Source organism: Uloborus diversus, chromosome 2 (genome assembly GCF_026930045.1).
Source record: "Uloborus diversus isolate 005 chromosome 2, Udiv.v.3.1, whole genome shotgun sequence".
NCBI classification, from domain to species: Eukaryota; Metazoa; Arthropoda; class Arachnida; order Araneae; family Uloboridae; genus Uloborus; species Uloborus diversus.
This window is the reverse complement of record NC_072732.1, coordinates 176226764-176252935: the sequence shown is the minus strand read 5'-3', so window position 1 is coordinate 176252935 and position 26172 is coordinate 176226764. Positions and strand designations below refer to the sequence as shown.

Here is a 26172-nt window from a genome sequence, read left to right as displayed (position 1 = left end):
GCAATCAGAAATATTTTACCCCCCCCCCCTCCTCATGTATTAGTCAGATAAATATACTTAGCTACTCTCAACAAGAGCATCAGAAAAAAAAGCAAAGCTATAAACTAGGAAAGAATGAGTACTTTTGCGCAGAGCAACTATTCCCCTACTTGTTTACATTATTAACTTCGTGTTTGAGAGCCCGAAACCATTCGAAATAATCACGTGATAACTGAAAATCATTAGTTTAAATGCATAACCGTTCGAATAAATCACTCAGTCGCCCAAATGCCGAGCTCCTAGTTTCTGACAAGCTAACAGGGAATCTGGTCGAACCTGCATCCCCCAAGGATTGCAATCCCAAAATGAAGACTAAAATCTATCGAATCGACCCCCTAAAACAAGCTTGCATTTCGAACTTTACCGTAAGGGTAAGGGGACAAAAGGTGTATCTGCTCATTTTATCGGAAAACAACAAAAAACCTTGACCCACTTAAATGTAAAAAACTAGAATTTTTCATGGAATTTGGGGGGAGTGGTATTGATTCCCCTTCTAAAAGGGGGGTGTCAATACCCCCCAACTTAACCTAAAACTTCTAAAAGCCAGGAGGGTTCGCCCCTTATTATACCCTTAAATGGTAGGCTAAATGTCACATTCCTATCTCGAGCGCACCCCTGCCAAAACAACTCGGGAATTCAACTGAAGTCAAGGGAGTCCACCTCCCCCCTTTCGCAGGGCGATGGCGCACCCTCTCAAATGTTACGGAGCATCCGTCTAGAAAGAGCCTTCCCCCCCCCCTCCCGAAATAAGATTTAAAAAAAAACTGAAAAAAAAACCGCTTCTAAAAATTTCGGTTTCGCAGGCTGCGCCATGGACCCCCTCCCCCCTTCCGAAAATGAGATTTAAAAAACCCTCTCAAAAAACCGGCTATAAAAATTTTAGTTGCACAGGCTGCGCCATGCCCCACCCCCTTTTAGTGGGCACCCCCGTAGCAGTCAACTCAATTTTGGAAAAGCGCAGAAAATGAACTACTTGAGTACTCGATTCAAACGTCTCGAGATCTCGATTTGAAACATCTCGAGATCTCGATTTGAAACATCTCGAGATCTCGATTTAAAACATCTCGAGATCGCTCGAGTACTCGATTCAAAAGATCTCGAGAAGTCAATCGCTCGAGTACTCGATTCAAAAGATCTCGAGAAGTCAATCGCTCGAGTTCTCGATTTCAGAAGATCTCGATTATCAATCACTCGAGTGATCGACTTAAAAAGATCTCGATTATCAATCACTCGATTATCAGAAGTACTCGATTCCCGAGATCTCGATTATCAAAAGATCTCGATTATGCCCATCACTAGCTCTCAGCAATGGGGTCGTTTCCAAAAAGTACTTTTTTCTGAAAGAGCATGCTTAAAAAATAGGATCTGACCATTTTTAAAATCATTTATTTAAGTTTAATATTTTTAAAAAATTAGTTAAATCGGTGAGCTTTCATTATTTACACTTCTGCCGTGTGACATCACAAATGATGCAATGCCATTCACAGAACAAAATATTTAATTCACATCTTTACTCACGTGCATTGGCAACGATATGGTTGATAGCAAGCGTAGATCGCAATTTTAATTCGCTGCTTGATTATCATAACGTGGAAAAGTAGTAGAAAGATGCGGCAAAGTGCATTATTTGTGACGTCATCAAGACCAGGCCTTGTTTGAAATTTCGGACATTTTAAAAAATTAATTAAAAGAAAACTGTCGGGAAAATGAAAGTACTTCTGGGTCCATTTTATTTTTATTTTTTATTTATTTATTTATTTATTTATTTATTTATTTTTTTTGCTCATTCTATCCATTTCAATGACTAAAAGTACTTTTGACTGAAGGAAACTACCCCATTCTCGGAAAATAAGAATCTCGGTACTAGATTTATTTACCTTGAAAGAAAGCACGCTAATCTTAAAGAAAATTTTTGACATTAAGCACTGAACAGTACAAATTATTAAAAATTCAAATAATTATTTTAACTTTGAATTAGGTGATCGTTTCCTGGAAAATTGCACTGATTATCCTCGGACTGACAAGTGGTGTCATTGCACTGCGGTTGCTGACACACAGTAAACAAAGTAAATCATTGAATATTTCCACAACAACAACTGTGCAAAGAACGCCTTTTGTTCTAAACATGTCATTACCTTCTTACTTCGACTTGCGTCGGAATAGAATATCAGAAACACAAACCCCCATTCGATTCTTACCTTGCCGATCGTTTGACGGCGAATCCTGCTTGCTCCTCCAAATAGAACCTTCGGTGCACCCTTGGCATTGATCTAGAAGGCCTGTTCTATGCCAGAAAAGACAGCCGACGTAAATAAAAAAAGTCCTTTTTTTATAAATTGCTCCACCAATCAGAAAGGTCTTGTGAAGTTCTTTGTTGACAACAAGGAGAACTAAATACGATTACCTCCAATGGTTTTATGAGAAATAATCAGATGCTTTACAACAAATTTGGAACACAGTTTCTTTCTTCTCCTTTTTTTCCCCAAAATATATCTCCTGAAACATTATTTCTTTATAAGTCGAATCAACGTTTGAGATATTGAAATAATTCGATACATTTCGGAATGAATCGATTTGATGATTATGATTTCCTTCCCTTGTTGCTTAATCATTATGAATTGACTGTTGATGACAAAACCTAAAATTTTAGTAAAATGACCACTTCCTATGTTCATTCTCAAACTATTAATATCTATAAATTAATTGGAATTTGCAGTTATGAACGTAGCTTAGCTGGCAAAAGTCAAGGAGTATTTTCCTCGCTTAAGAAGCAGACAGAATTTTTGAGGCAAAATTTCGAGCTCCAAATTTAATGAGCTCTTTTTGTTTATTCATTTTTTTTTTAAAGCAGGAAGCATCGCCCGATTTTGAGTTATGATTTGACAAAAAGTGAAACCTATATAAAGATGTAACTCAAAACAGTATTTTTGGGAAAAGTTTTCACAATCTAATAACTAATTTTTGAACTTGTTCTAATGCTAAAATACCATTTAAAATTTGACCACTTCGAACGCATGATTTGAAACTAAACCAATTAAAATGTGGATGCAGTCCTTTTTTTTTAAAAATTTTTGCAACACTGCAAAAAATTACAAAAAAAAAAAAAAAGTTTTTTTCGAGCACTTGTAGATATTACGGAAATGAGCACGAGAAATCGTTCTCCTCAAAATATTCATGACTCAAAGCAACATCCCTTTTTAAATTACTATTGCACGAAATAATGCAAAGCATGATGAATGAAACTACGCAGTTTAAATATCTAAATATAGACACATAATGCAGAGTGGACAAGAAATTCATAAAATATAAATCGTAAGCCAGTTAATTAAAACTTGCAGTGGGGGGGGGGGGGGGGAAGAAAAGAAAAGAAAAAAAAAACTAGTCTTTTTTGGCTTTCTTTTAAAAATTGTTAAACAAAGTCCAAAATCATTTGGCAAAGGTTCCACGAGATAGGAGACCAGGCCCGGCTCTTGGGTTAGGCGGCCACCTAGGACGGCAGATTTCGAAAATAAAATATATTTTTTAAAAGTATAAATTTTTGTTTCAGTGTCATAAAGTTCACTGCTTCAATGCTAAATAATAATGATAATAATAATTTAGAGTGTGTACCTGTGCTTGGATATGCAAAACATAGTTCGGAATTTAACAAGTTCAATTTAATTTTAGAGGCGGCAAATTGCCGCCAAAAGTCTCTCAGAATTATTAATATCTGTTTCAGTGCCATAAGTTGCACTACCTTAATGTTGCAAAAGATAACTTAAAATGTGTACCAGTGCTTGGATAAGCAAAACTCAGTTTGGAATTTAATTAATTTTAATTTTAAGCACTTTACAATTATTTTTATTTTATTAATACATATATTATTATTTTATGTAATTATTCAATGGGAGCTGGGTGGCACTTGTCAATATCGCCTATGCGGCAGAACTACTAAAGCCGGCTCTGTAAAGGCACTTAGGGTTACTCCCAATAAAATGTTTAAAAAATCTTCAAAAACTTTTTTTTTTCACTTATTTTTCCGATGTAAAACCAGAATATCGGCCTCACTAGCATGAGCATTTTGTCCGAAAACAAATTTCACGTGGTAAAAAATGTTTTTTATATAGAAGAATCTTGGAAGCATCGTATGTTGCAGGCGAATCTTTTTGTAGATCTTCAGCGAAGAAACTCCTTTTATTACTTTTGCTAGCTGCGTCTCCCGGCTTTGCACGGTCTACGTCGAAAGTAAAAGTTGTGTCAAGTGACGCGTCAATCAGGCTTGAGCAAAAAAGAAAAAAAAAATCGGTGACATTTTGCGGCAGATTTCGGAAAAATAACTAAAAAGGTAGCATTTTAAATTTTCCGATTACAGGAAAAGCCTTCAAAACAAAAGCCAGAATTTTGTTTCTTCATATTCGAGAGAAAAAAATGGCAACAGATCTTTCTTCTCAATGATTTTCTTCAAGCTACAAATTTGAATAAAAGCACTGTTACGGAAAGTTGAGATGAAGCACTGAATAATAATTTGAATGGAGGAAAGCCTTCGAAAATTACAGATTTTATGTCGAAATCTAAGTGTTATAATAAATAGTTTTTGATTGATATCTGCGCTAATTTTTATCGGAGGATTATGTTAAATAGCCAAACATGAAGACGGGAAGATTACAAATCCATCGATACCTGTTCGATGGTCAGTTCGCTGGCGTTCGGGAGAAGTAACTTGGACATAGATACATACATAGATACATACACTATACAAGTTACATTCACAGATATATTTGAGATTGAAAAGTAAGTCCGCAAACAATGTGGCATTAATCTGTATTTACATTTTTAGGGATGCACCCTCCGCATTGTTTATCACTTTTTGATATAGGGATAAACAATAGGAGTGGTGCATAACGAAGAAAACGTCAAAGAGATAGCAAGCATTAAATTTGAAAACGTCACAAATCATCTTCTCTTTCACAACTTGGACATGAGGATGGAGGGGAAGGAAACTTTCTCCACATTCCTATATCCATAGTGGTAAACTGCTTAACGATCGAACACAGAACTTTCGTAATGTACTTTGTGGGTTTTTATCGCCTCAGACATCGAACCCATGATCCTCCAATCACAAGTCCGATGTCCTAACCACAGAAATTATATAATCTTACGTAATTAAAAACTGAGCGAATTGTACCATCTATGTATCTATCTATGTCGGAGTTACTTCTCCCGAACGCCAGTAAACTGACCATCGAACCAGGTATCAATGAATTCGTAATTTTCCCGTCTTTATGTTTGGCTATTTAACGTAATTCTCCGAAGATAATTAAAAACTATTGATTATGATACTTAGATTTCGAAATAAAATCCCTATTTTTCGAAGACTTCAAATTATTATTCAAAGCTCATTCAAAGCTCTTACATTCTCTTATTACTTTGTATTCCTAACCATTGCACTCTCTCCATCCTGTAAACAGCCATATAAAAGTACTGATTACCAGAGCCTGAAGATAATTAATGATTTCGGTCGATGGGGGCTCCAATCTAAAAACATGTTTTCATGTTAAAAAATGTAACCATTATTGATACATGTTTTTGAAACATAATTTTCGTCTGGCGTCAAACTCAATTCCATATTTCCAGTCACGTCATCGGCCACACCCTTGGAGCAGCTGTAAGTCCCTTCCAAAGAGCTCAACTATTCATGATTGCGTTTCTATTTGACGAGAGAAGATTAATAAGTGGTATCGATCTGACACCATTCCATCCCTGGCTTAATTTGCATGGAAGCTCACCTCTTGCATTTTTTCCCTCGATTTTATGTGAAGATTTACATATTAGACAGAATTCAGACTATTTCTGTAGTAGACTTTAGAGCTCCTGCTCTTCTTACGTTAGAAATTAAGCTCTGATTCTACTCATGCTCTTGTGGATACAGCTTTTTGTAAATTTATCGTCTGCTGTGTTTTACATTTAATTTTGCTATTTTTTATGCCTGCAATGTGTTTATAATTCCTTAAATTATTTTATTTATTTATCGTCAGCACTATCTATTGTTTCTTTATTCATTTACTAGTGGTAACCCGCACGACTTTGCCTGTAGTAGAAAATTAAAAGGTCATTTGGTTCGCCTGTATATTTACAAATAATGGATGATGAATTTCTCGCCAATCTACTATGTTAATTTGCTCGTCCATGTTATGGTAATTTGCTCGGCCATGATATGGTAATTTACTCATCCATGATATGGTAATTTACTCGTCCATGTTATGATAATTCGCTCGGTGCAGAGGAATTAAACCAACCAATTATGGTAAAAATAAAATCATAGAAAAAGAACAAAATCGAATTTTCCAAAAATCTCTTCGAGGTGCAAACGGCAAACCCCCATACTGCAAACTAATTTTGTGCCAAATTTCATGAAAATCGGCCGAGCGGTCTAGAGCTATGCGCGTCACAGAGATTCAGGCATCCAGACAGAGACTTTTAGCTTGATCATTAGTATAAAGATTATTATTATTATTATTTTGGTAATGGGACGGAAAAAGAAATGAGATAGAATAGTAGAAATACTATGATGGAATGGGAATGTTTTTTCTCGTCCTTTGTTAGCGGAGAATATAATTTTCACTGTTAAGGTAATTATGTAATTAAAAGTCTTCTTTCATTAAAAAAAAATAAAGAATTTGATTTATTTTAAAGTGCAGAAATACATTTGTTTATTAAATTTCCTAAGAAAGGAAAAGGGAGAAACAGCTTGTCTTTTAATTTCCGTACAAATGTTTCTCCTAAAACGCTACTTCTTGGACATTCTTCATCTCTTGATAATTTAGTGATTAGCTTTAAAATCACATTGATTAAGTGGTTATAAGCAGGGCTGTGGAGTCGGAGTCGGAGCCGGAGTCGAAGAGTCGGAGTCGGATAGATTTTGGGGTAAAGGAGTCGGAGTCGGAGTCGGAGTCGGAGTTGTTCAAAAACATGCCGACTCCGACTCCGACTCCAGGCTTCTAATTTTCTTTCCTTTTCACTGATTCTTCTTGCATTTTTTAAAAACTGACTACCAATTGGTTCGATTACATGTATAAAAAGATACTAATGTGATACAATAACAGCCGTTATGGCAATCAGCTAGCTTGAGTGCTTACCGAACTTTCTGTAGCCGTCCCCTAGTTTGCTTGCTTTTGAACTTAACTAATAGCAAGTGTCAGCAAACGATTTTGTTGCCTAACATTTTCAATTAATCACTTTCAAATAAAAATAGAAATACAGTGTTTTGTTCGATCTCAGTTATAAAATAGTAAAAGAAATGTAACAAATTAGTAAGTCGAGGCCCGTAGCTAAGGTTAAAACGTTTAAGGGTGATCGGCAAATTCAAAAAAGTTATGCCGCGAAAGCACGAATCCAAAAGATCCGATGAAATAATCTCATGTTTTTTTTTTTCCTTTTTAAGACTCTTTCTATAAGCTTGGTTCTCACTAAAAAGTATGGAACAAAATAAGTGTAAATGATTTCTTGATTACAACACTCAATAATAGCAGTTAATCTTAAAATCTTCATATTAAAGTTAATTTTAAAGCAGCCAATAAAATTTAAATTAAAAATTTAGCGAAGAAGAAATATAGGTATAGTAAAAGCTATTCGTATAAATTTGTATACCCCTGTATTTTGTGTAAAATTAGCTCCTGACGTATATGTGCCCTATTTTCGCTGAAATTTTATTGATGAAATATAATTTAAAATATATTCGCGAAAATTTTCAGAATTAAAATATTTGTATTTTTTTATAAACTCTGAAATTAACTTGTGGTGTCATCTACCAGATGGGTGTCACCCGGGGCAACCACGCCCTCTCAAGGACTGGGATTTAGAAAAAAAGCTTTTTTTCTCTTAAGTTACAGCTTTCAAAAATTGAAAGCACACGATTTGATCAATATCAATTTGTTAAACATTAAAGGGGGGGGCGCAAATTACAGATAATCCCTTTCAAATTTTTTAAAAGGGATTTTTAAGTCATCTCACTTTTTAACTCGTAACTATTGGAAAATTTGATTTTTAAATTGAATTTCTAACGTTGTATGCGTCTTAGGTTTACAATAAAAAACAAAATGCGAAATTTTCATAAAAAGGAATTAATATTTAAATCTCTTTTTAGAGGTTTCTCCCCTTCCACTGAAGGGAGAGAGGGAGTTGAAAAAATAAAATTAAAAATATAAAATAAATACGGAGTCGGAGTCGGAGTTGGAGTCGGAGTCGGTCGTTTCAAAATCCAGGAGTCGGGGTCGGAGTCGGCCATTTTCCTTCCGACTCCGCAGCCCTGGTTATAAGTCGCTTAAAATATTGTTTTTGTTATTTTCCCTATTTTACAATCAAGTATTTTATTCAAAAAGAAATGAATTAATAAAAAAAATAAAAACAATTAAACGCGTTATATGTTAGAACTAGTGTGGTACCCGCACGGTTTCACCCGTAATAGAAAATTAAAAGGTCTTTTGGTTCGCCTGTATATTTACAAATAATGTATAGTGAATTTTCTCGCCAATTGGTTTGTGCCCATGTTACGGTTCCACGTTATGATAATTTCTTAATTTACTCGTCCATCTTACGACAATTTTGTTCTTAAAATTGGAATAGAAAAAGAACCACATCAAATTTTCGAAAAATCGCTTCGAGGTGTACATCCCCATGCTACAAACTAACTTTGTGCCAAATTTCATGAAAATCGGCCGAACGGTCTTAGGCGCTATGCGCTTCACAGAGATCCTGACAAACAGAGAGACTTTCAGCTTTATTATTAGTAAAGATTACAACAAATTGGTTTGGACATAAGCATTTTGAATTAAGAAATTGCGTCATCCGTATTGCTTTGACCGTTCAAACAAAATCTCAACTGCTTTAATAAACATCGTTAATGTTGATAGCTGCTGCTCCATTATTTATTTTGTCTATCATGGTAATTAACTGATCCTTCTATCACCGCTTTTTGCTATATTTTAGTAACAATCGTATTTCAGTTAATGTTGGATTTGTACTTATTTAGTGTCATGAAGGCAAAATTTAAGCGTAAAATAGAAATATACATCTCTACTAAACCACTGTTGACTATTATGTCGATTGTCCCTGTAAATAACTCTTTCTGTGTCAATTTGCAGCACTGCAAGAGGTATTTCCCTTGTCATAAAAGTTGTTCGTACCGTATTTGCTAGATAGTTAATGCATAAACCGTTAATAATTAACCGTTATTAGCAAATAACTGACATTGGCAACTAGCTGGCTCTTCTTGATTTTTCGAACTTTTACTTTCAGTAATAGCTACTTCCGCCGACCCACTGGTTTGATTGATATTTATCTCTCTTTAACTAATAGCAACTGTCAGCAAACGGTTTTGTTGCCTAACATTTACAGTAATTACTTATAAATATTTTTTTTAACTTCGATTTCAGTCAGTAAATAGTAAAAGGAATGTTTCCCTTGAGTAAGTCGAGACCCGTAGATCGGGAAGAGACTTCTAAGGGTGTTCGGTAAATTCAAATAAGTGTTGATGCGAAAACAAGAATCCAAAAGATCCGATAAAGTATGTTGTTTGTAATTAAAGACTAAAGTCATAAACTTAGTTCTTACTAAAAAGTAGGATCTGGTGGGGTTAAGTTGTCATAAAACCATAGTTTCTCAACTAAGGTGGATGATAAATACATTAAATTCTTTAAACACTTTAATTTTTTTTTGTTGTTATTTTACATTGCATTTTTAAAGAACATAGAGCATTGAATTTTAGGGGGGGGGGAAATATTGATTTAAGAAGCTTTATAACACTTTTTTCCCTGTGTATTTATGACCACTTTACCCTATGGGGTAGGGGAAAGTGATCATAACAAGGGGTAAAGTGGTCATAGTTAAAAACAGATGCATGATCTTTATAAATAACCCTAATATTTGTGTATTTCGGTTATTTTTATAGTTATAAGTATATGCACGAGTAGCTGCGTGTATACACGAGTACATACGTGTCGTGTAGACATGAATAAACACGTTCATATATGAGTAGATACATGTCTAAATCAGATACAGGCATGCACGTGCCTACTCAAGAGGAAGGTTGCTTTTACTTACAATTTTGTACAAAGTTCTTGTGAGTGATGAGTGTTACAGCTCTACCGAAGAAAACGAATAGTATTACAAAAATCTGTGCATCGAAGTGAATTTTTTATATATTTTTTCTTTTTTACATTCTGAACTGTGTTTTCACCCGATCAATTTCTTTTTTGCAGTGGCGTAAATATGTTTTTTTTTTTTTGAGGGGGCCCATATAATCAAGATTAGCCCCCCCTTATTTTGTGTTTTTTTTGGAGGGGGGAGCAATAGTGCCCTGATGTTCTCTTTTTTTTTCTTTTTTTTTTGGTGGGGCATGAACTTTATATAAGGTTTGTCATCGAGTGGTGCAACCAAATAATGGTTTTAGGAGGGCACTCTCGAAAAAAAATCGCTTCAAATGGGGGAGGGGTCCGGGGATTTTCCCCCGGAAATTTTTTGAAATTCTAGTCTTAATAACGCAGTTTTAGACAGTCTCTTGTGATGCTAACGGGAGGAATAATTCGGGGCCTTCTGCGGAAGTTATTAGAAATTGAAATCTTAAAAACGCCATTACAGGATGGTTTTGTTGACGTTAGTGTTATGATAAGAATGAGACTTTTTGAAGTTGCCCCTATTGATTTTTTTTTCTAAATAGAACGAAATCCCTACTCCTCCGCCCCCTTTTTTGAAATTAAAGTTCTAAAAACGCAGTTTCAGACTAATTTCGATGATGTTATGGGCAGGGCGGTTCTGGGACAGTCCACAAATCTATTTTGAAATTAAAGTCCTAAAAAACAAAGTTTTAAACAGATGTTCAGTAATACTAGGCGGAGGGACTTAAACACTCTCCATCTTGAATTTTCCAAAATTATAGTTTATTTCCTTGTCAGACTTCATACGGGAGTAGTCGGACCTTCGTCCAAAATTTTTTCGTAATTGAAGTCTTAAAAGCGCGTCTGTGGATCACATTTGGTAACGTTAGGGGTTCGGCCATTTTTCAAAATTGAATCTCCATAAAGGCAATCTTAAACAATTTTCGATGCTTTCAGAAGGCAAGGCGTTTGATAATTGTCCCCTGGAAATTTTTCGACATTGTATCCCTGAAAATGAGGTTGGAGAAGCTCTTTAATGGTTTTAGTGGATGGAGGGGACTTTGAAGTGTAGCATTTTGAAGACTTTCTTGTCTTAGACCGGCTAGGAAAAAGGAGAAAAAATAAGGGATGGGGGGGGAGGGGGCTGAAAGGAATAGAAGGTGTTGGACGTGATCAATACTCATCAGTAACTTTTGAAAATTTTTGTTTTAAGTTTCTTTTCAAAAGCAATTCAGATTTTTTCCCAACATTAGGCAATCTTTGGAAATAAGAAGGAGTTCGAGAATCCTTCTCTGAAAGGTAAAACGCAATTTCAGGTCATCTTTATAGACGTTTAGTGGTAAGGAGCGGTTTAGTGATCTTCCTCTGAAACTTTTCAAAATTGAAATCTTTAAGGCACAATTGCAGACTATTTTTCATAGTAACCTCAGTGAAAGGATGTTGGTTCGGGGATCCTCTTCCAGAAATGTTTTGAAATTGATGCCCGAAAAACGCCTAAATAAATGCGTTTTTAGGACATCAATTTCCATTATTACTTCAACCGAACAACTAAAACTTATTTTAAATTTCTTTTAGGGAACAAGAGTTAAGGAGAGAATCACTTTTAAAAGAAAAAGGGGGGAGGGTGAAAGAGAGATGAATTTAAATTGCTAAGCAATTAGCTGCATCTGTTTTTTTTTTTTTTTAATTTAAAGATTTCTTTTTGAAAAAAATGAGATTTTTTCCCCCAACATTATTTGCTTTTCTTTTTGTTGAAATAACTTCGCTTTCCCAAGACCCGTTCTTTTCTGGAGAACGGGGTAGGGATCTTCCTACTCCTTCTGAACACCATATCCTGGTATCATCTAAAGCAGGGTTCCCAAACTTTAACGATAAACGGCACCCTTTGAAGAATAAGAATTTTCTCACGGCATCCTAGTCTAGATTTATATACATACGGTTTATTGTTACCATGGTTGCTTGGCGGCACCCCTCACCTCCTACCTGCCACACACAGTTCAGAAATCTCTGCTCTAACGCATTATAATTATTATCAATACTATCATATTTATTTATTCATTTTTGTAGTTAAAAGTTTGGAAATTATTTGTGAGCAACTAAAACCAAAAATAACAACTCTAATTTAAGTTATTTTTCAACATTTTGGAGGGGGCCCGAGCCCCTCAGCCGCTCCCTTATATACGTCCTCTCTTTTTTGCCACGAATAGATTATAATCAACGAGAAAACTGAACAATACTCGAAGTTCGCTTTTTAATTATAGCCAAAAACAATTAAAAAATATTAGTAATTATAAAGATAATTTTGTAAATAAAAGTTATCAAACTAATATCAAGGCTGAACTTAAGCAACGCTTTTATTGAATCAAAGAAATCTTCGAAAACCTGCTATGTTTCAAATCGCAACTCTAGAGCTCGAATATGCTACCTTGCGGTGATTAACAATACAATTGAAAAGGGTAAAACATTCCGTTCCACGTGTTTTCTTTGGGGTAAATTAGAGGCTTCAGACAGTTTGTGATGTAATGTAATTTCAAAGGAATAGAAAAGAAAGTTTCCCACAAACACGACGAAAAATAACTATCAGTCACTAAGCTTCAAAGTCAGTTAAGTTACGGCATTGTTTTGTTTTACCTTTTTCGTCCGCCATTAGACATTGGCTGCAGCGCCCCCTTTAGTTTATTGGAGTTGTGAAATGTCTAAAGTATTTAAAATCCAAATATATGCTTGCTTAAATTCAGCCTTGAAATTAATTTGTAAATTTATAAACAAACTGACTTTATAATTGCTTTAATTTTTCATTGTTTATGGCAACAACTGAAAAACCACGACGTCACTTCCGTCACATAAAAAGGTTGCGGGTCAGAATTTCAAAGCTTTCCATATAATGTTTCACTTCAATTCGCAACTCCAACAAACTATAGGGGACGCTGCAGTCACTGTCTAATGGCGGATGAAAAAACTAAAACAAACGCGCTTCTAAACTTAGGAAATGACAGAAATTTTTGTTCACATGTATGATTTTTTGTTCTTTATTCATTTAAAAAGATTTTTCAAAGTCTTTTGGTTATTCTGACCCATGCTGAAAGAGATGAGAAATCAAAAAGTATTTCGAAAGTAAACAATTAATGCAGAACACACAGTAAGTTGTTCTGAAGCAGCCATTTTCACGATGTTGAATTCGGTATTCATTAATTTTTGGTTCGCTTCGAACAGCATTTTCATTTTGTACTGTTTTTTCTATACATTAGTACATATTATGTCCAGTTTCGTGACATTTCCGGCATTTGATGGTATTTTTGTGACATTTCCAGGATTTGTTGACATTTTTGTCACTTAGTGCATTTACCTGACAGACTGCCCTGAGTAACATTGAACTCTGGAAAATATATTTCTATGACTATATGATTGGATATCAAAAGAAATCATCATGCATTTAATTCATTCGTCATGGAAATGATTTAACTGATATGCGAAATCTTGTCAAGATACATTATTCTTTCACACAATACTAAAACCATAACCCTATATAAACAGATTTTTGGCGAAACTCTCCCACCGATAATGACAGTCGCGATATTTTAGCGATAAAAGTTCCAAGCTTTTATTTTTTATTGTTCAAATTCTTAACGTTCTTTCTGGATTTTTCGATCTGTTCTGCGATAAATATTTTCAAGAAAATTTATTTGCATACTGTTGCTATAGTAACAAGGTTATTTAAATCATTTATGTGGAATTAGGTTAAGAAAAAGCAGTAATTTTTCAGCATGGTGTCCAGTCAATGTTGTTAAGTCCGCTTTTTTCATCGAATTGAAAAACTGATATTTATTCAAATTCACTCAGAGCAAGATAAATAAAATGTGTACTCACAGTTTATATCAGATATTTTTGATGTTACGCTGTTGCTGATGACGATTCCAAATTATGAATTACGCAAATAAAAAAATGTACATAGCAAACTTTTTGTTTTGCCCAGAATGAACACGTGGAACGCAATGTTTTAGTTTTTTCGACAGTTTTATAAATCACCGCAAGGTAGCGTATTCGAGCTCTGGAGTTGCGAACTTTTTTCTGCAGGTATTACGGGCAGAGCAGGCTGAAAATTTTGAACAGAAGGAACAAATAAGATTTATAATTTTTATGGTGTCGCCATCTGTTGTTCAGAGGAAACACTTTTAACTATGTCTGGAGAATTAAAAAAGAAAGAGAAAAAAAAGAACATTTGAATTTTTGACATCTTGAATTCAAACTATGCTTTTCGCAATCACGAGTGTGTGTATGTAGGCGTGTGTGTGTTAGGTTTGCTCGCACGTATGTGTGTGAGTGTGTGTAAGGCTTGCGCGCCTTATTTGCGCGTGTGTGCACGTGCAGACGCTTGTGTGTGCGTGCTGGCGTGAGTGCGTGTGTGTGTGAATGTAGGCGTGTGTGTGTACGCGTGCGTGCGTATTTATGCTATTAGAATATGGGAGCAACCACCCAGGAGGAGCGAATTCCGGGGGACAGTGCTGCTGGTAGACACTGCTCGCTGTGGGAGGAGCAGCTCCTGCAGGGGCCGGTCGACGGTGCTGTTGCAGAGGCTCCTGTCCAAAAATCAATGGACGTGGACGAACGTGGACGTTATTCAACGATCAAGTGAAAACAATAAGTGATTCGTGTTTGCTCAAAAATAAAGGAGGGGTGAAAAAATGTCACTGTTATGCTGGTCGAGCAACAATCTTTCAAAAGTAATTTAATTTTATCCAAATCAATTATTTTAAAATTGTTATTATTATTTTTCAAATTTCAAGAACACTAAATTAAAAAAGTTACAAGACAATGTGAAATGGACTAAGAAGGAACATCTATTTATCATAAATAAAAAAAAAGAAAAAAACTAGAAGAAGAAACTAGGAATTCAAAAATTTCACCAGTCGCGGTGCGTCGCACAGTTAGGCGAAAACAGCGCTTATAAATGGTTATTTTTTTCTTGTATGAAGCCAATTGAGGCAGAGAGAAGCAAAGGGATGTAAGTGGCAAAATTAAAAATTTGGAGATAACCAGTACACATGGTAGGTGAACCTCTTCTCTGTCTTGGGGCAAGAGATGGTACTAGTAGCCCTGGTAGTTGCAGCTATACAGTATGATTTTGAAAAACATTTCAATGAAAGCCTACCAAGGATGTTGTCTTTAAACGCGTTTTACTCAAAACTTGAAAATGTCCACTTGCATCCCTTTGCTTCTTACTGTCTCAACTGAGGATTAATAAATTTGCACAGGCCTACCTCTTAGGCAGTCAGAACTGATATTTTAGAGCCCTTCGTCCACTACAAAGTAGAAAGGGGCCTTTAGAAAGTTGAAGAACCACGAGTTCGAGAATTTACAAAAATTGCTTTTGAGCAGTTTATAAATTTTTTTTCTTATTAAAGGCGGGTATATATACTTTCTCTCGTGTCCAACGATAGTAATAGTACGAAAAAAAATCAGTAATCAAATTCTCAAACCGAAAATCGGTTTTAATCAGCACCGAAAACTTGGTTATTTTTTTCAAAACCCGCTACAAAAAAATGTCCTCTTATGTCCTTTCAGAAATTAATATTGATTAGTCATCAGTGGTCTGTAGAAAGACCCTGAAAAGGAATGAGCTGCGTAAACCTGCGAACTTTGGACCCTGAACCCAAACAAATCGAGAAAACTCCATTATAACATGCCTGTGTAAACAAACAAGCGAGAGAGGTTTAAAAACATTTTCAACCGCTTTTTGGCGTTTTCGCCACACTGTGCGTCGTCTGGGCGGCGTAACTGTAGGGCTGGAACAGTGTTTGGATTTTTTTTTTTTTTTTTTGTAGCCAACTACAACTACTGTCTGATCTCGAAAGCCGCGACTAGCACCGTTGAACGGTTCTATTTTAAAAAGGGGTGACAGCTTGTTGAAGAAAATGTAGCATTAGAGAATGTAGCACCATAGTAGCATTTCTGCTATCAAAAAAAAAAAAAAAAAGCCTCAACTCGAACCAACATTTCTAATAAACGAATCCAACGGAAAACAAAAAAAAAAAAAAAAAAAAAATCCCCCTCACATTCGTTATCTTTCTTATCAATATCTCCCCTCATTTGATAAAATCAGAAGCGACCTGACGCATGCGCAAATTTGAGGACGGTTGCGGTTTAAAATGTCAAACAGTACTCTTATACAAATGCAGTTAACAACAGCTACACCTTCCTTTTTTTTTAAATGTAGCTACTACAAACTAGCTACTACAAACTAGTTTTGAAATGTATTCGCTTTTTCGCTATTTAAAATAATAATAATAATAAATAAATAAAAAGCATACACACACATACACCGTTTGAGGATTGACCGAAAAAATTCAAAAAGTGGTTCACAGATTGATAAATTCGCTCATTCGAACAAAGAATATTGCTAAGAATTGTATATTCATTACTTCTTTTTGTCTTTCTTTCTTTCCTTTTTTTAAAATCTTTTTTATTTATTTTTTAAACCAATTTAGCATTATAAACCATTTTTTCGATTTTCAGAAATATTCGCTACAAGAAAGAATTAAAAAGTTTAAAGAATTCAACCTTCAATTTTTTAATGCTTTCTTGCCAGCAAATATTAAATTCAAGCAGTGCAACTCGAATACTTGAAAATATAAACAGAAGCAGTCATAATTAGATTTAAACTTTGTATAGACATCCATCTAGATTATATGATGAAAAACATCTTTTAAACAGAAGAAAAAGGTTAATTTTCTTTATAGGAATTAATTTTATAGGAACTTATATTTTGTAGAAACTATTTAATTAATTTTCTGCTTCAAGCTAGGAGTCCGAACCAGGACAGTAGACACTATCACCTTTCTTACACCACTAAAAGAATGAAATAAAAACGTTTTTTCAATCCTACCAAATAATCTCAAAAACGTACAACTATTTAAAATTGACTTTTATTATTTAAATATATCAAGACACAATCACTAAAAAAGTGGAAAAAAAGAAATATGAAAAATATTCCAAACGGTACCAGTATTCATTATTGAACATTAATAAATAAGTTATCCGAAAAATAGACATAATTTAGAAGAATACTTTACAAACTTAAATGTGCAATTTTAAAACATGCGGATGACATTGATACCGAGGGGTACGTATTAAATCTACCTCCACGTGGTGTACCCTGGGCAAACTTTTAGACGGCAAAATGATCTACAACTCTGCCATGAAATCTAGCTTTCCATGCGATTATCTGAGGATTTTGCAGTAGAATGCCGTGGTTTTTTTCTCCCCTCGTGAGCTCCTCCACTCTTTACAGACTTACAGCATCGATGTGTTTACCATCATGGAAGCTAACATCTCGGCTGAAAATATTAGTTACCTTTGGAAATTTGAAAAAAAAAAAAAAAAAAAAAACATTGATACTGCGAAAGCGTTTTGTTTTTCGGGCAAACTTTGCATGAAACCGAAAACTTTCCGTTAAAATCAAAACGAAAAATTTTAATTTATCATACTTTTCTATAATACCGTAATATTTATCGTAAGCCGGCCCACAGTGAGACAGAAATGAAAAAAAAAAAAAACTTAAAAATGGTTTTCCCCCCCCCCCCCCTATATTCAACCAATTGAGGATTAATAAATTTGCACAAGCCTACCTCTTATGCAATCAGAACTGGAATTTTAGAGCCCTTCGTCCACTACAAAGATGGATGGAGCCTTTACACGGTAAAGAGTCATGAGTGCGGAAATTTACAAAAATTGCTTTTAAGCAATCTCTATTTTTTTTCTTTTCTTATTAAAGGCGGGTATATTAAATTCTCTCGTGTCCAACGATAATAATAAGACGAAAAAAATGAATAATCGAATATTCAATCCGAAAATCGGTTTTGATCAACACCGAAAACTAGAGAATCCAAGATTGTTTTTTTTCAAAACTCTACAAGAAATGTCCTGTTATGCCCACCCACTACGGGGAGGGGGGGGGGGCGGTCCGCCTTGGATATCAACCGTCGGTGGGGTGATACCCAGAGTAAAATTTCAAATTTTTGAAAAATATGAAGCAAAAGGCATAAAATTTAAAAAAATTCCGGGGGGAGGAAACCCCCGGACCCTCCCCCCTTTTCCCTGTCTTTTGTACATTAGCCCATTTAAATTTCGAAAAAAAAAAAGAATTAGTTGTTTCTGAAAATTGAATTTCATGTTTGTATGTTTACATGTAATATCAAAACTTTTTTTTTGCTCGTTTGTAGGGGGGGGGGGGGGGATACCGTACACAAATTTCCGTACCGGTTGTCACCTATGCTAGGTACGCCACTGTCTTATGTCCTCTTAGAAATTAATATTACTTAGTTACAAATGGTCTGTAGAAAGACCCTGAAAAGGAATTAGCTGCGCAAACCTGCGAACTTTGGACCCTGAGCCCGAACAATTCCAAAAAACTCTTTAAAAACAAACGAGAGAGGTTTAAAAACATTTTTAAGCTCTTTGCGCCGTTTAGGAGGCCGTGGCCGTTTTCGCTCCACTGTGCAGCCTTGACAGTTCCATATCATTCACTTCTATTACATTTACAATAGTAGCTCCCATATTTGTAGAATATTAAGGCAATCATAATCATCCTAAAATGTTCATCCACGGGACATTCTTAACAGCCAGAAAACCTAATACTAAATTGGAGGTTATCTTTTATGTTTTCTTTATTCATGTACTTTTCTTTCTAAATCACTCTCTTTTCAATGCGAATATTGGCGAAATATTAAAACTACGGCCAATACTACTTGAAAGGAAGCTACAGAAAACCACAGATAAACTGCATGGCGTCAAAATGATATGTATGAAGTCAGTACAGCCCGTATTTTAAGTCTTATTTCTCATTGCATCCTCTGATGTACTCGCCCAGGATTTGCACCACTTAGAGTCGTTTGAATCTTTCTTTCTTTAACTTTATTTCAAAAGTAGTTTCCAGAAATCGCTACAAACTACTATTTTTTACTTCCTTTTACAAAAAAGGAAATATTGTATTCGCGAAAAAAATTTCACTCAAAAATCGACCTTAATTTCCATTTTGCTCACCCCCGAATGAATGTTGAGATTTTTTTTCGACTCGACCACACGTGAATACATGCCTAGGAACGTACAGACACCCGAAATATCTATTTTGACGATCCCCGAGTTAATAACAACGAGTTTTCTCGTGACGTCCGTATGTACGTATGTGTGCATGTATCTCGCATTACTCAAAAATGGTATCTCCTAGAAAGCTAGATTTTGGCACGTAGACTCCTAGTGGGGTCTAGTTGTGCACCTTCTCTTTTGGTTGCATTCGGATGTTCCTAAGGGGGTCGTTTGCCCTTTTTTGTGGGGAAATCATTGTTAATTTCGATGTAAATTCAAGTTGTGTTATAATTTGTCGGACACTTGGCGATATATCGCCAGTCTTTTGGTCGCCAAGTTTTGTCACCAACTTGGCGAAAAATTTCGCGATTTTTTTTTTTTAATTTTTAAATCTGGTTTTAATTTGGCCAATGTTGGTAATATTTAAGGAGTTACCCACTCAATCACATTCAAAATTGCCAATAATGAAGAAATAAATCTGTATAAAACGTTTTTTTTTTCGCAAGAAACTATGGGTGAAAATATTTAATGTTTCCTTGCTTACTCCAAGGTGCTATTATCATTAAATTGGCGTAAAAGGATCTACTCACTACTTCACTTTTTTTAAGCAGTGGGCTATACTACAAATTACTAAAAAATATAGCTACTATAGTAGCGTCGCTACTTCCGAGCACTGGGCTGGCTCTAGTAGTTTTGCCGCCCTAGGCAATGCTTAAAAATGCCATCTGTCCTCTTAAAACTTTTTTTTTTTTCTTTTCTCATTTTTATCAGCTGGTATTCCCATTTAATGCTGCAATTAGAACAGCAAAAAAAGGCAGAAAAGAAAAAAGCTTTGACACAAATTTGGTAAGAAAACCTAATGTTTTAAAACGTACGGATAATGCATAAAATCTGTAAATAAACTGCAGCTGTTTTAAAAACTTCAATTTGCACCGCATCTGAAATCTGAGGTAAAGATCGCAAAACACAATCTAAATCGGCAAAAATGAAGGTCGTGTTTTATGATTAGACTTATAGTGAAACTATCAAAGCAGTTGAATATTTTAGAAAATATCTTTTGAAAATTTTTCGACATTGAAGTCTTCAAAACAGAATTTTAAGCTGTGTTTGGCGGAAAGTTCAGAAGCTTCCTCCATGACTTTTGGATAATAATGTCAAAAAACAAAAATTTTCAGCTATCTTTGGGGACGTAAGGCTATGGGGAGGTTTGGGGAACCGAAAAGTTTTTTATATTGTCTGAAGAACGCAATTGAGACTAGTTTTATCGGTGACGGTAGAAGGTTTATTATATTTCGAGAGTGGAACGATTTTGTCGTTATTGCTAATGTAAGTAAGTTAATTAGTGTGTAGCGGGCAGTGCCTAACCCGCACATTCTTGTGGTGTTGGCGCATCTGTCTACCGCGTTTCCACACTATGATAATCAAGAAGCGAATTAAATAATTGCGCTCTGCGAATGGCAACAGTGAGTGGCATTTTATCATTTTTGATGTCATGTGCAGAAGCGTAAACAATAAAATTGCACCGTTTAAAAGAATTGTTAAAAAATATTAAACTTTGTCAAATTATTTAAAAACTGGTTAAATCCTATGTTTTTAAGCATGCTCTTTCAGAAAAAAATACTTTTAAACTTTCGGAAATACGACCTCATTCTCAGAACATTAATACAATTGGTGAATTTCTCTGTTTTTTTTCTGCTTAGGAAAACATTCAAAGAATCAATTAAATAACAGGTGAAAAAAAAAAAAAAAAAAAAAAAACATTGAGCGGCAAACATTTGATGACCTAAGATGCATATAATAGAGAATATACGTTCTGTGAGAAAGACTATTATGAGAAAAAGAGGGAAAATAAGAAGAAACAAATAGAAAATTTTGGAACATTATAGAGAAAAGACAATTGAGCTGAAAGGAGGGCAAATCTCTTTTACTTGAGTATAAATAAAAGATATGACCTCCTATGTGTTCTATTCTATGCAGAGGTAAACGAAGTTCAGTAGGATTTTGAACTGATAAAAGATGGAAATATCCAATTTTGGAGCTCGACTGTAACAAGGGAACGTTGTTTAATAAAAGTCCTTAGAGATCTATGTGATTTGTTTATTTTTTAATGCTTTCTGGCTTTAGTATGCAAAGATGGAATAAACACTGTTCTTGAATATTTAAGTGGTGAAGTCGGGGCACGATGGTCCACTTTTCTACTGTTAATTTTTTGTTTCGTCAAAAACATTAATGAGCACTTTGATTTTCGACTATAAACTTCATTAAATACTTCTCATTATCCTAAATATTTTTTTATATGTTCAATTCATTAATTTTTTTTTAGATTAATTTTTCAACAGAACGTAGTGAAGTGAACTAACGTACCTCGGGCACGGGGTACGTTGGTCCACATTATGAAAACAAGTTCTGTCACAAAATAAATATTACGCAATATCTGTGACTAACCTTTATTCTTTTGCACTTAGAATTTTTAAAAAAATAGTTTAAAAATCAATATAACACATTAAATTAAATCAAATATTAAACTAACAAATTTCTACGTCAACGCTATTTATGCCACAACCACCTACATTTTCTCAAAAATCAGCAAAACTTGAGAGTCTTTATCAACTTTACTGTCGCTATTACTAAAATATGTCCTTTCCAATTCTTCTAAAAGTTTTCTCTTGTGTGGCCCTCTAAAAAGATACCAATGTACTCTGAGTTCTTGGTCTGAAAAAATGCTTTTCAGACTATTTTTTCTTCTTTATAATGAAAAATAAAGAAAATATAAACAATAGTGAACTAAAAAAACTTACTTTAGGAGAGGAATTCAATTTATTGCTCCGTTCTTCATGAAAACCATATGAAACGAGCTGATGTGTGCATCACATGACTTCTTTTCACTACCAATTTAATTTGGATTTAATTTCTATTTCCCCATTATTGGAAAATTTAATGTGATTTAGTAGTTAACTCTCTAAATATCACCAACAATGGTCAATTTGAAACCAGATTTTAAAAAAAAAATTGCCAAATTTGTCGCCAAGTTGGCGACAAAACTTGGCGACCAAAAGACTGGCGATATATCGCCAAGTGTCCGCCAAATTATAATACCACTTGAGTTTGCATCGAAACTAACAATGATTTCCCCCCAAAAAGGTGTGAAATACCACTTTTGGAACATCCGAATGCAACCAAAAAGGGAGGTGCACAACTAAACCCCACTAGGAGTCTACGTACCAAATTTCAACTTTCTAGGACATACCGCTCTTGAGTTATGCGACATACAAACGCATATCCGCACATACATACGTACATACGGATGTCACGAGAAAAGTCGTTGTAATTAACTCGGGCAATGTCAAAATGGATATTTCAAGTGTCTATACGTTCTTAGGCACTTATCCGCGTAGGTTGGAAAAAAAACTCAACATAAATTCGGTGGTAAGCAAAATGGAAATTAAGGCCGAATTTTGAGTGAAAATTTTTTTTCGAATACAATACTTCCTTTTTTGTAAATAGAAGTAAAAATAAAGTTGCAAATTTCGGAAAGTTACTTAGCTCTGCCAAAATAACACTTTCTGGCATAAAATTTGTTCAATATAAATGTAACTTTCGATTTCATTCTAGGATTTGTAGGACTATAAATAAAACTAAAAATATTAACAGTATTGAAGTTATCGAGTCCAATGTGCTTCGAGGTCCAATGAGCCTTGATTTTCCCTACACGAGTAAAATATATAATACAGAAGAATCCCGTTACAACGAATACCGATACAACAAAATGTCCGTTTCAACGAAATACATATTCCGTTCTCTTATAATTTCCATGTCATTTCTTGAATTCCATTGCAACGGATTTCCCGTTATAAGGAACAAAATTGGCAGTTTTACTAAAGTTCGTCGTAGGGGGATTCTACCGTGCAAATTTTTTTCCGATCTTCTTGTCAAATTGATGCGTCAAAATTTTAAAGTTAATGCTTCGAAAAGCATTTATCCCCCCCCCCCCCCCTTTTTTTTGGCACTGCACCACAGAAATTTTTGATTTTGGGCTTTGTTAAAGAGAAAGATACACTTATTCAAAGGAATCCAGTTACAAAGAATACCAATACAACGAAGTATCCGTTTCAACGAAATATATTTTCAGTCTCTATTTAATTTCTATTACATTGCGTTAATTCCATTACAACGTTATAACGAACAAAATTTTGGGTCTCTTGAAGTTCGTTGCAACAGGACTCTACTGTAAATATTTTAGCGATAAAATTACATTTTCTTTAAGATATTAGTTTTGGATATGCTGTCTAGAATGGAGGTTTCTTTCATGTACAGCACATGCTGTGAATAAGATTGCCTCGGGGGGGGGGGGAGAGAAGGGGGGGGGAAGCTTCCTAGCTCCAGCTGTGGATGATGTAATTTCTCTTTTTATGCGGTAAATCTTTCTTGCCAATCTCTCTTGTGCTATCTATATAATTACCATGCATCAAGACATTAATTTTATTTTTGTCAGTAGCCGCTTTTTCAACTTTTTTTTTTTTTTTTCGGAAATTCTTCCAAGAAATAATTACTGAGACAGCAATTTTCGAACTTACTATCATATTATTTTGAAGATTAATAAATAACTAGCGATAACAGGAGCTATTACGAAAACGGGTATAAATTTTATGAATTAACAGTTACATAATCTATGATTTACTCACCTTAATCTTGGGAATTGCGAAAAATGCCATTGGCAGCCCCGTTTACCGTGCGCTTGACGCATTCAAACAGAAAATACAGTCCCTGCATCGTGTCACAATTGCGTTCTTGTCCGCCTCTTTTTCTCACGAGAGCCAAGACGACCTGGAAGTAAGCAAAAATATTTGTATGGTTTGGCTCTGATAAGTTGAGCTATAACCTTGACAATGTGTACCTCTGATAAGTTAATCTATGACCTTGTTAATGTGTACCTGTGATAAATTGACCTATAACCGTGACAATGTGTACCTCTGATAAGCCTTGACAATGTGTACCTCTGATAAGTTGAGCTGTGACCTTGACAATATGTACTTCTGATAAGTTGAGCCATGACCTTGATAATGTGTACTTCTAATAAGTTGAGCTATGACCTTGATAATGTGTACCTCTGATAAGTTGAGCTATAAACTTGACAACGTGTACCTCTTACAAGATAAGCTATGACCTTGACAGCGTGTACCTCCATTAGGGGTAATGAGGGGGATGAGTTGTGTTACTTTCGTAGTAGTTGTGCAAAAGTATCTTAACAGCTCAAATCCGAGCCAATAACACGTCAATTTTTCACTGAACTCCCAAAAAAGAAGTAAACATTGTTAACGTTCTAGCTCAACTTTTGAGGGCCATGCTATACCAATATTGCAAATACACAATATCGCCAAACTTATTGGGACACTACCAAAAATTCACATTTTTACGGATTTTTCGAGGAAAAATGGGATCAATTGTTCTGTAATTTTTGTCACATAAAAGATACGCTATATCAGTCATTTTCAATAAAAATAAATCACCCATGCATTTAAGAGACCGTCAGCAAATTGAGAAAACAAAACAAAACAAAAAAAAAGGTCTTTGATCATCTTTTATCGGAAATATCTGGGAATAAACTATTAATTTCAGAAATAAGTTGCTTATGTAGAAATAATTTTTACATTTTCGAGAAAATATCAATTATACTCACGAAGATATCAGCATTTCTTTCAAAAATACAAATTTTATTTGAAAGTTTTTGGCTCATAACATGTGGAATTTTCCGTCACCTCTTACCAAACTTTCAAAATACTTCACATCATACAAGAGAAACATAATGCTGAAATTTAAAATTAAAATAGTGGCAACTTCTTGAAATTTAAACGTTTAAAGCACTTAAACTGTCACTGCGTGACGTCACACATTTTGATTCTCATGAAAACGCTTAAAATTAGCAAGTTGAATAGTTTAAGTAACAATATTTTCAAATCCATTTCGTCTGCTTTTATCTTTAATAGTTACAAATGCTGTTTTCTGATACTTTTGTTTTCTAATTCTCATTTAATTAATTTTGCATTAAAAAACATTGGTGCTGATGAAGATTCAAATCCAGCCCTACAGTGACAAATTTTATTTCAAAAAGAAATCTTGAATGATTACATTTTAAAGATGAAATACAATTCATTTTCCAAAATTCGAACAATCTTAAAAGAGAGAGTAGAAGTAACAACAAAACAATGCAGCTGTAACAAAACTAAGCATCTGTTCATCTTTGATTTCCTATCATCCCTATTTTGATGAGATCGGCTTGGACGGAAGCATGCGTATAGTTTGGCTCTTATAACTTGAACTGTGACATTAACAATGTTTTTCTTTTTGGGGTGATAGATAAGGGTTATTAGGGCTGATATTAATTGGGTCACTTTCGCAGTAGTTTTTCAAAAGAAATTCCAACTCAAATCCGGCCAATAACTGGTATCATTTTCACTGAACATCCCCAAAAAAATAGATAAACGATTGTCAAGGCCATAACTCAACACATCAGAGCCCCACTATAAAAGAGCAGAGACAATAAATGTTATTGTAGTGCTCACGGGGCTTAATTTCTGACTAAAGAAATGCAGGAGCCTCAGAATATCTTTTCGTATGTAAAAAGCCGGAATTCCGTCCAAAATACAAAATTAAAAAATAAATAAAATAAAAATAATAATAGTAATTTAAAAAAGTCAGGGTGTGTCGTGCAGACACACGATATAAGTGAAACCTTTTATATTACAAGGAAACATTTCAACTATTCATCATTCACTTATGAACAGCATAGATTGCGTTCATCATTCAATTATTTACATAAAATTATATACATATGTGTCACTGTGCACCATCTGCTTCGTTCTTAAGATCGTCTTCGTTCACACATTAATATTGCCGCACAGCGCAATCTGACTGACAATCACAG

General features: G+C 34.7%; 1 protein-coding gene across 2 annotated transcripts in view; it reads right to left on the bottom strand.

Moving 5' to 3' along the window:
* Window positions 1-24059, bottom strand: part of LOC129216175 (5'-AMP-activated protein kinase subunit gamma-1-like) — a gene marked incomplete at its 3' end in the record, with an annotated part of 463409 nt that extends 439350 nt beyond the window's left edge. Inside the window, 1 exon segment of one of the 2 annotated variants that reach the window (XM_054850349.1) lies at window positions 23933-24059. In XM_054850349.1, the coding sequence (XP_054706324.1) occupies window positions 23933-23962 (30 nt within the window). 2 annotated transcript variants of the gene reach the window in all.
* Window positions 24060-26172: the final 2113 nt, after the last annotated feature.